The sequence below is a fragment of the Hipposideros armiger genome, unplaced genomic scaffold, assembly GCF_001890085.2.
Source record: "Hipposideros armiger isolate ML-2016 unplaced genomic scaffold, ASM189008v1 scaffold_188, whole genome shotgun sequence".
NCBI classification, from domain to species: domain Eukaryota; kingdom Metazoa; phylum Chordata; class Mammalia; order Chiroptera; family Hipposideridae; genus Hipposideros; species Hipposideros armiger.
In genome coordinates this window covers 321,905-332,872 of record NW_017731538.1, presented here as the reverse complement: position 1 = coordinate 332,872, position 10,968 = coordinate 321,905, and the positions used below count along the sequence as shown (strand labels likewise).

The 10,968-nt window shown below is 51.2% G+C and overlaps 1 protein-coding gene across 1 annotated transcript in view; it reads left to right on the top strand.

Moving 5' to 3' along the window:
• Nucleotides 1-10,968, top strand: part of DKK3 (dickkopf Wnt signaling pathway inhibitor 3) — a 51,172-nt gene that overhangs the window by 26,643 nt on the left and 13,561 nt on the right. Inside the window, 2 exon segments of the mRNA XM_019652883.1 lie at nt 319-351; nt 5,765-5,777. Coding sequence (XP_019508428.1) covers nt 319-351; nt 5,765-5,777 — 46 coding nt within the window.

The window sequence follows — 10,968 nt, the reverse complement described above, 5'->3', positions numbered from 1 at the left end:
AAGCCCCTTTTTTAGTCCTCACTGTGGTGGAGCTTTGTGGGTAGTGCTGGTGGGGAGAGAAAGAATAATGGCCGAGAGCAGGAAAGAGGTCAGGCATTAGGGGTTTGGAAGCTCATTCGAGTCCCAGGGTAAATGCCAGACTGGTTCCCCAACCCAGCAGCCTGGCAGTGGGCTGGAAAAGTGACTTTTTTTGTGCAAAATGGAAAACAACTCTGTGTTTGTTTTGCTTTAAAGTTTCTTCTTTTCATATTTTTTTTTAAAAAGGAAGTTGAAAGAATTCTTTGTATTTTTAAAAGTGCGATAGATTGGAGTCACTAGAGCAGTGATTCTTAACCTTGGAGATGCATTAAAGTCACCATCTGTGCCTGGCTAGAACTCATGGGAAAAGAATTGCACCCTTGTTTTCACTAACTTGTAACTTAAAGCAGCACTTCCTCCAATCTTCAGTATAGGCAACAAACCACAGTATTACTAGCAGTACCTTTGTTATAAGAGTAATCACAGATATTTTCATATTCTTTTACTGTTGTTGCTGATGTCTTCAAATCTCGTTTATGCTCCACTACTTAGAATTAAGATCGTTGTCAGATGGGCCAGTAGATCTTACTATTCAGAGTGTGGGTAAAGAAGCCCATAAAACACTGTAGCTCAAAATATTTTGTAACTATATTCCAGTGTGGTCATTTTTTTTTTGGTGACCTTGTGTTTTTCTTGACTCATCTAAATGAATTCTTCTGAGCAGGGGCCTCTGGGCTTCATTTAGCTGCCCTAGGAGTCCATGGCACAAAGAAGGTTAAGACTCCTGTCTTAAAAGGCGGCCAGTGGCCAGTGCCCACGTGGGGGCCTCTTGATCATTCAGGTTTAATCAGGGCCTCACAGGCAGAGGGAGGTTGTTAAAGGCGATCCATTTGTTTCATTCCCACCATTGTAGATGAGATTCGACCCCCAGTTTCCCCAGATAACGTCAGCCTCCATTCAGGTGGTTTGAACCCTAAGGACTGTGATGGCCCATTTGCAGCAAACTGAAGCGTGAACAAATTCTGATCACCAGCATTGTGGGGGCTCTTGCCAACGCCGCCGGGGTCAGCGTCCATCTCAGATGTAGGCATGCACAGGTGGTCCCAGGTCTGCCGTCTGACACCTACGTGGTGAGGAGCCTTAGACTCCTGCTGCCCAGGACTCCAGCAGAGGTTAGGCTTCCGCAGGGAAGGCCTGAGGCCCGGGCTGCAGCTCGGCAGGATAAACCTGCCTCCTGAGGTGTCTCCTGACTGCCTTCTTTCTCTGAGGCCTATTTCACCAATGGCCCAGCTTGAGGACACAGGCAAGACATCCAGCTGGAGGTCTTTGATGTGCCAGGAGGGGTCACATGCCACACGCCTGGAGCCTGTCCCGGCTCAGAGATGTCTTCTCTCCTGAAGAGTCCAGCCGCAAGACTCTGGGATGGACAGTGAAAAGAAGATGATCTATCTAGTCTTCATCACCCCACAGTTCTCTCCAGCACATATGCCAGGGACTGAGTCTCAGAATACCAGACTCTGAGAAACTAGATCTCGTATAGGCATCATCTCTAAGTTCTGAGAGTAAGTAGGAACATGATACTTATGTTACTTTTTCTTCCCAAGGCAAAGGAAAAGCAGTTTGAGGGGTTTGGGATAGGCCAAGTCAGCTCACTGACTCATGTGACTCAGAGTAAACGAGAAACCAACTAAGTAAATATGGAGAAACTCCATCCATCCCCAGTGATGGAGGGAGGGTCCAGAAAATAACCAACTGTAACTGACCAGTAAGAACACTCTTGGAACCGAAGTAGCTCTTTGTAATTACTGAAAAGCATAAGCAGACACTTATACTCTAACCCTGAAACCTACCCTGTTCCTACCCTTCATCTCCTGCATTATTTTTTCCCTTGAATGAATGAAGGACTCACACAGCCAATCATGTGAACAATACCAGGCTTGGTGGATGCACTAAATGATGTGAATGTGATTCAGTGTAATCCTATTAAGTGCTTTGAAGTGAGGTGATTTCATTAGGGCCCATGTGAGGAGATTTCTGAGGGTGGAGACACAAAGCCATGGCTGCCTGGGCTGGACCCCATGCACCATGGTAACATGGGAGCATCATCGTGGCCTGTGACCTGAGGCTCAGGCAGTGGTCTCCCTTAGTCACGGAAGTGTAGAGGCCTGGGATACTGCTGCTATGTCGATGGCTCTGCTGTCCTCCAAGGCCGAATGATTTTTGTCTGGGGCAAATGCCAGCACTGAGGGGAGCTCCGATTCCGGTGGTGCATGTTTTAAAAAGTGGCTGAGTCCTGGCTGGACTAGATGTAAGGGGATGCAGAATGCAGACAGCTATTTCAGCCCCAGACTAGAAGAGGATGAAGAAGAAGGTAGTGGAGATTTGCCTGAGTGGCTGAGTTTGTGCAGGAGAGGCCAGAAGGGGTAAAGCAGATACAGCCCTTTGGACCAGTGACAGAAAACTTGTGAGCAACGGGAAAACAGCTGCCTTCCCATAGATATTCCTGTTAGGATTTCCTGGAGCAGTCTCCTAGGAAACCAACCAGGATACCCTAGATCCTTCTCTCCTTGGGAAGACCCATCCTCTCCCCACAGGAGGGACGGTCACAATGTCTGGACAACCTCCTCCTATAGCTCTTTCCAGGCCATCTTAGTTAAGGAATACTCTTGGCTCCTCAGACACAGCACAACTCTGGAAGGCCTGCTGTCACTCCTCAGATGTTGCTTCTGATGCCCGCCCTTCATTGCCCGGAAAATTTATTTTGAAAGAGAGAAAGCATCAAGACCCTCACCATGTGCCTCCCTTCCAGCACCATGGGCTTGAGGCTGGCATTGGGGGTGGGGGACTCTTTCTCAGAGACCAACCAGGACCACAGGGGCATCTCCAGCAGCTGACCCCAGAGACTCGACATCACTGATAAAAAATCATTTGGATTAATAGGAATGCTACTAGCTCTGCCGGACTCTTGAACAGTGAGCAGAGCTGTCCAGCCAAGGAGAACGGCATCAAGCCTGCTTGGCCTAGAGAGCAGCCAGGAAGGTGAAGGAGATTGCAGAGTGGCCAAGGATAGAGCGGGTCAAAGTGGACATGAAAGAGTTCATGAAATCAGCCACTAAGCTATGAGGTAACCAAGAAGCAGGATGCAGAGTTGGCCTCTATGCTCTAAATGACTGCCCGCGATTGCTGAGAGAAAAACTACCCCCAACCTGAGTCTTGGCTTTCCTAGTGTGAGTCTTGACAAGTCTTATAATCACCTGTTGGTCCTTTGAGCCCAAATGTATTCTTGTCTTCACCCACTTTTTCCTGGGGAGGATCCTGAGGGCTTGGGGTGGAGGCAGAGGGGCACCAAGGAGACAGGTGCCAACTGCCCAGTGGGGAGAGGCAGGGAGGGTGTCATTGAGGAGGAAACATTTGTGCTGCTCCTTAAAGACGAATCAGTGAGGGCATTCTAGAAGGAGGGACCAAGATTGGGTCCTTGGGATGGGTCAGGAAATCAGACTGGAAAGCAGGTTGGGGACGGACCATGAATGGCTATGTGCTATGCAGAGTTTGGACTCTAGGCCATGATTGGCAGGGAAGATGGAAAGGTCATGTGAGTTGCAAGGTAGAGTATCCTCAGGGTGAAGGTCTTGTGGGGACTCACGACTTTGGTGATGTGCTAGAACCCAGGAACCTTGAGCCCTGTAGATCCAGAGACTGGGCATTCTCAGCCTTCTTGCTAACAAAATTCAGACCTCATAGATGCATAAATTAAAAAACCAGGCTACTAATTTGCAGAAATGAGGAACATCTATTTCCAGTGGCAGACATGTTGGAACCCCATCCAGGATACCCCCTATCTGCTTCCAGGGTCCTGGGGAGCCAGGTTGGTTGTCTGAAGGTTGCTGGGTGAGAGAGAATTCAAGCCATGGGAGGTCGATACTGTTGGGAGCAGTTCATGGGTTCCAGGCGTTGCTTGCCACAGCCAGAGCAGAGAGCTCCCCAGTGATGGAACCTCAATCCCTCTTTCCCAGTTCACTGTGGGATACACTTGTTTGTTTTGTAGTTTCTTTACTCACTCTCCCCATGTCACTTCACTTTATTATGCCAGTGTCACAGATGCAGTCTGACCGTTCCCTGGGCCTGGAAGTCAGCCTGTCTCCTTCCGATAGGAGTTGATTGAATTAATCCAATCTCAGCTTTCTCCAGGACCCCTCTGCTGGAGCAGCTTTCAGGACAATTAAGATTAAGGACATGCGTCATCAGGTGTGTGTTTTAGGAAGGTAATTTGGGCTGCAGGGAGGAGCCTGGTAGAGAGGGAGAGAGGCTGGTGGCTGGAGACCTGCCGTTTTGCCACCACAATTGCGCCACGAATGAGATGCGACCTCAGCAGGAAGAGGTGTGGGCAGCCAGGTTCTCCCCTGCCTGAGAGGCAGCCCCACTCCCAATTTCCAGGCCTTGGCAGTAGCTGGGCAGCATGGGGTTGGAAAGGATTGAAGCCCGTTTTATTCCTGACACTCAGCATCTTCTCCTGGGATCCAGTCCGGATTCAGTTCCTGGGAACTTGGCGAGAATTTGGCTCTCTGCCCATGACTGGAAGCATTTCTCCCAGCTCCCATGTGGGACCGCAGACCTACTTGGGTGCAGGCCTTCCTGTGTCCAGGGACTGGAGGCACTGCAGGGGTTGTAGCAATAGTGAGAAGACTTCTCCTAAAGAGGCCCCGCCCAGCCTCCACTTCCTTGACATGGGGGGCAGTCAGAGCCCTTGTAGGTGGAGCTCTAGGAAAGGTGGGCTGCACACCCCTCCCCCCATCCCTCCTCCTTCAGTGGATGAGAGAAAACTGAGCATCTGGGGAGGCAGCTGGGGACGTTCACTTGCATGATGTGCCTTTCTCCTTATGGGGATGCTACCCTCTACTTCTGTTGCTGCTCTTTTTACCCCACGGGGACATGTTCATGGGCAGAGGGCAGGGCAAAGCCCCTCAGGACGCTCAGCCTGGGCAGGCTCTGGATCCTGGCCCCCACTTGCCGTCTGACCTAGCATAGGATCCCACAGGTCTGGGTTCACGTCCCAGCCCTGCCCCTCACTTGCTGTGTGACTTTGGGCAAGTTACTTAAGCTTTCTGTGCCTCAGTTTCCTCATCTGTAAATAGAAAGGAATAATAATAGTAGCTTTCTCAATGGATTGTCCTGAAGATTACATGAGTCAGTGTTTAGGATGTAGGAAACTTGGGCATATAGGAAACATGATATAAACGTTGGCTGTTATGACCGATAGCTTCATTATTATAATCACTATCAGTATATGGAATCCAGAGGCCTTTTCTCCAGGTGCAGAAGCTGCACCTGCACACAGAGCCCCTGATGGACTGTCCAGGCTCCAGGTGGTCTTCTGCTCCTAGCCGAGGGCCCAAGGTCAAGAGCGGGCTCCTTGATGTCCTAGTTGGCTTATCTATCTAGTTGGCTGTCTGAGGCCACATCCTTCTCTGGTCACCAGCCCCTCGCCCTTGTCCTTCTCCTGCCAAAGGCCAACCCCCCTCTCACTTCCAAGAAACGCACCTGTTGAACCTTCCCCTGCTGATAGGGTTGGCAGATAAAACACAAGATGCTCTTGTAACACTAAAATAAATTTTAATAAATAAGCCTATCTCATGCAATATTTGGGGCATAGTATACTAAAACATTATTTATCTGAAATTCAGATTTCACTGGGCATCCTGTATTTTTATTTGCTAAACCTGGCCACCCTCCTGTGAAATCCCAAAAGTAAGGGGTCTCATGCAACCCTGAACAAGGAGACTTGGAGGGGTCAGGACTGAGTGTTTCTTCATACTGGAGATCTAGAGGTGCTGCAGAACCAGGCGCCATAACCTTGTTGGTGCTTTTGGACCTAAAGTGTCCATCAGACTCCTGATGAGTGGAATGGCAGCTAACTTCTGCAGACCGAGGGAGAACTGGGTCATAGGTATGTTTGGTAAAGGTCAGACCCAGGCGGGGAGGCCCCCGTGGTTCTACCTCACTTCTGCCTTTGGAATAGGGGGTGGAGGCTATGCAGACCCCGACATTGTTGGGGGAAGAAAGTAGAGAAGGCTCCCTCTACTGCTTCTAATCCAGCCAGGCAGATGGCCCTCATTTGGTTGGAGAGGCATATGAAGAAGTTTCCTTTGGAATTAAATGCCCTGCAAGTTTGCCAAAGGAAACATCACTTAGACTATAAGAAAGTGTTGGGAAGTTCTGTGAGTGGGCCTGGCTGTGTCTGTGGCCTGGCAGCCAGACAGGATCCCTAGAGGAGGGAATAGGCCCTTGTCTGGAGCACACCCCCCTCCATCCTTGAAAGTCTCCCCAGGAGGCTGGTGGAGCGAGGGGGCTCTCAGAGGGCCTAGGTCTGGGGGCGGCTGCCTATGTTGGGGGAGGGAGCAGGAGGACTGGGAGAACTGTAGGACTGTTTCCTGAATGATCTGGGCACAAAGGGTTCGCAGTGGGGTGCCCAGCCCAGCTGGAGATGCATTCTCGTCTTTCATGGGCTGTGTACAGATTGGGGGAAGAAAGAACTGGCTGGAGCAGCCCCAAGAGACACAGGCTTTTGCAGACACTGAGACATCAGGATAATAATAGCTAGCATTAGCTCTTGGCTTCTGCCTGGGTTTTTCCATAGGGCAAGCTCTGCGTTGTGGGTCAGGACAGAACCCATGGTGAGGTTTGGGGCCCCCACTTGCCCTGAGCTGGCTGGAAGTTTCCAAAGCAGTGTCCAGGAGATGCTGGGAGTTCCCTGCTGTGTTCAAGGCAAATGTGCATATTACAGGTTCCTGTGATTAACCTGGTTTTAAGGTCAGAAAAAGGACTCTGAGGAACCTGAAAACCTGACTTGAATTTTGAATGAAGGGGGAGACTTCCTGCTGCTCTCCTTCAGCATCTTTCTTTTTTTTTTTTTTAATTGGGGAACAGTGTGTTTCTTCAGGACCCATCAGCTCCAAGTCAAGCAGTTATTTTTATTCTAGTTGTGGGGAGCGCATCTCAGTGGCCCATGTGGGGATCGAACCAGCAACCTTGGTGGTATGAGCACTGCACTCTAACCAACTGAGCTAAACGGCTGCCCCACCCCCACCCCAGCATCTTTCTCAACCTTGTACCAGGGCCCAGCCTTGGGGACTCTGCCCTCCCACAGAGGCAGAGCTGGCAGCCCCACTCCCCTGCCATCCCTAGAGGCTTCCTATCTCACACTGCCTCCTCCTGCTCCCTGCTTGGGTCCCCAATTACCTGCTTTCAGGGTCTCCATAGAGCACTGGGTGCCTTTGATAAGTGCCAGCCATGCTACTTCTTACCCATGACCTTGGTAAGTGACTTCATCTCACTGCTTCAGTTTCCTTGTCTATAAAATGAGGCTTCTCTTGTTCATCTTGGAAGACAGGTGGATGCCAAGGACCCTAGCCCCTAGGCGTGAGTGAGTCGTGTTTATATTTCCTTGCCCCTTGCACGACCACTTGTTCTCCTTGGGAAGGTGGCCAGTCTTGGGTCCCCTTGTAGTTCTCTATGAATGTCCTCCTCCCTGCTGTCTTCCCCCCATAGCAGAGGGCTTCGGGGTGAAGCAGGTGCTCGTCATGTGGCGATGGGTGGAGAGCCCTGCCTCAACCTGGCATTCTGGGTATTCATTAATAGGATGAGATCCACTGGCCCCAAACAGGCTCAGAAGGTTGCTCAAGCCTTCCCCAGGGACACCTGTTGAACTCCTGCTGTGAGTTAAGCATGCAGATAGAGGTGCGTCCTGGGGGTTAAGTCCTGGGGACCAGGTGCTGTTCCAAGCGTGTGCACATATTATCTTCTTTAATCTGTGCCTCAACCTCAAGGAAAATGAGGCACAGAGAGGCTCAGTAATTTGCCCAAGATCACCCAGCTTGTAAGAGAACCTGTGTTCAAACCCATCATGGGCCCCAAAGCCCTAGTCTCGCTCTCATACCAACCGAGGTCCACTGGGCACCACACAGCCTCGATGGGGTGGACGAAACATAGGCATGACCCCACAGGGTGGCAACCACAGCAATAGGACTGGAGAGGGAAGCATGGGAGATGACACACTGCCACACGGTGACCCACTCTCCTGATGTGCCCAGGGCTTACTTGGTGTTGGGACTGCAAGGCCTGCAGCTCCCAGTCCTGGGCACACCAGGATGATTGGTCCCCACAGTCCACTCCTCTCTGTCACTCTCTCTGCTCAGGAGGGCCAGGGGTCAGAGAACAGCCCTGTGTCTGGGAGGGACAGTCATTGATGTCACAGTCTGTATCATATGCTCATCCTGGTGTTCAGGGCCAGGCACCACTACCCCATGCCTGAGGCCGGAAATGACCACCTATCCAAACTCCCTGAGTAACCAGAGTGTGGGCTTCAGGTGCCGGGACCTCGAACTTTCTGGTTGGTGGGGTGGCTCAGCCAGGAAATGCTGCTCTGGTTTCTGGGTTCAACATCTTTCAGAATGTGCCAGTGACTCCCCACTGGCCTTCCCTCTGTCACCTTTCCCAAGGAGATGCCAAAACTGCGGAGCAGAGGTTGGATGTATGCGGAAGACCCTACACAGGAGACTGGAGCTATGGGCTGCTGGGGCCGAGGGTGGTATTAGGTTCCCAGGGCTGCTGTAACCACAATCTGGGTGACTCAACAGAAATGTATGTCTCCCAGCTCTGGAGGCTAGAGGTCTGAAATCAAGGCATTGGCAGAGTTGGTTCCTCTGAGGGCTGTGAGGGAAGGATGGGTGCTAGGCCTACCTCGTAGGCTTGTAGATGGCTGTCTTCTCATTGTGTCTTCACTTATCTTCCTTCTGTGTGTCTGCCTCTGTGTTCATATTTCCCCATTTTATAAGGACACCAGGCATCCTGTATTAGGGCCTACATCCTAAAGACATCGTCTTAAGTAATTACATCTTCAGTGACCCTGTCTCCCAATAAGGTCACAATCTGAGGCATCAAGGGTTAGGACTTCAACATCTGACTTTGCGGGGAACACAGTTCAACCCATAACTGTCATTTGGAGGCAACAGGGTGCAGTGGAACGAGAGAGCCTCGTCTTAGGGGTCTGATGGACTTGGGTTTAAATCTTAGTTTTTTAAACTCCATCGATGACCTTGGTCTCTGAGCCTTAGTTTTCTTATCTGCAAAATGGAGATTGATCAACAGTTCATCTAGCCATTTATTCATTCTTTCTTTATTCTTTTAGTGAATGGCCACTGTGTTGCCCAGCACATGCCGAGGGATATGCCGTCGGCAGCTGACCTCATAGGGTGGCTGGAGTATCAGAGAGCTGACTAAAGCCCGAGCAAGTGCAGACACAGTAGGTACTCTCTGAGCCTTCACTGCTGCCCTCCCTGCCTCAGCTGCAGGGTGCAAAGCTCTGAGGGCCTCAAGTTTTAATCGGCGGCGCCCCCCTGGGCCTCCGTTTCATGTGCCCTCACTCCTTCTCTCGAAGATTTTTTTCCTGAGCCTTAGAACTGGAGAGGAGGCCATAAACAGCCCAACCCTGGAGGGGCCACCCCTGGCTAGTGTGAGAAGGGAAGCATCGTTGCAGCCTAAGGGCCACAGAGAAGTCGTCCCCACCCGCCCCACTCATAGATGTGAGGACAGCCTCCCAGGGGTCATGTGCGATTTTCTCCCCCTCTTTTTTGTTCCTGCCTCCTCAGAGCCTTTATCATTCTCCACTATTTCACGATAGTGTCAAAGCACCAGAGCCACTTCCCCGCCCAGTGTCCTGCCAAATCTGTAACACATTCCCCGCCGGCCCCACCTCCCCCGCCAGCATTTAAACAGAGTTTCTTGGGGCCTCTGACCAGACCTTTCTAAATATAGTTCCCTCCTAGGGACAACAAAGACCCCATCCTCTGAATGGCTTTAGTCCTGATGGCCAGCCTGTAAACTGTTTGTCAGGCTTCTCCACCAGGATGAAAGGGAGGAGCTGGGACAAATGGAGGAGCTGGGACAAACGGAGTGGCTGGAGAGAAAGGGATTAGAGAGGAGTCCCTGAAGCCAGATCATAAGTGACATTAAGACCCAGATGTCCAGGGGCCGTGGCCTTGGCCCTGAGTCCCTGCCTTCTTTCGCTGTCTGGGGATATGTGGGGCCCAGGGCCCTGTCCCAGGCAGGCCCTGTCCCCTGAGGAGCAGAAGACTCGTTCATGATGAAGGGAGAGAAAAATGATCTTCCCAGTAGATAGAAAGAGCCTGTCTTTAGGGTCAGACCAACTGGTTTGGACTCTCGACTCCACCTGTAAGCTGGGGTGACTGGGCAGATCCTTCACCTGAAATCTCAGCTTCCACATCTGTGAAGTATGGATTATAAGGCCCATGTTGAGGGGTTAAGGAGAATTTGGGACAAGTGGCAGGCACTGACGCCCCCATGCCAGGACTCTGTCGGGATGCCATGGATTACTGTTGCAGACTCTGATGGGTGGGCGCTCAGCGTGGCATCTCCTCCCAGCTGCTCTGTGGCACTCAGAGGACCCTACCTTCTGTACTGGTGTCTTTAATTTCACCTCAGTGTAGCGTGGAATCCCTTTTCCAGTCCTAATGGTCTTAAGAGGTACCCCAAACCCGGAATCTCCACAGCCCTTTAGCTGGGGAACAGCCTAGCCTTTTTCCCCTCACAGGCCTCTTACTTCAGAGTTTACCTGCTCAGACACCCTGCGCCCAGTTGGGTACTGAGGCTCCTTTAAAACCTCAGCCCACTTATGAATATAACCCTTGAGCACAGGTAAGAGAAACTGGGGTTACTAAAAAGAATACAATCCTGGATTTCTCAGCTCTGGGCCTGGCTCTGCTTGGGGCTTGGGGGGGCACCCACCCATGTCTTCCTTTCCTACCCACTCAGTTCTGTTTAAAGTGGGAGGACCTGGCCTGTTCCCCAGGTCTCGAACATCAGGAAAGGTAGAATCCAGCCCCTGACATCTAAGGAGTCCTCAGGAGAGACCCCAAACTAACAACCTTGCCATAT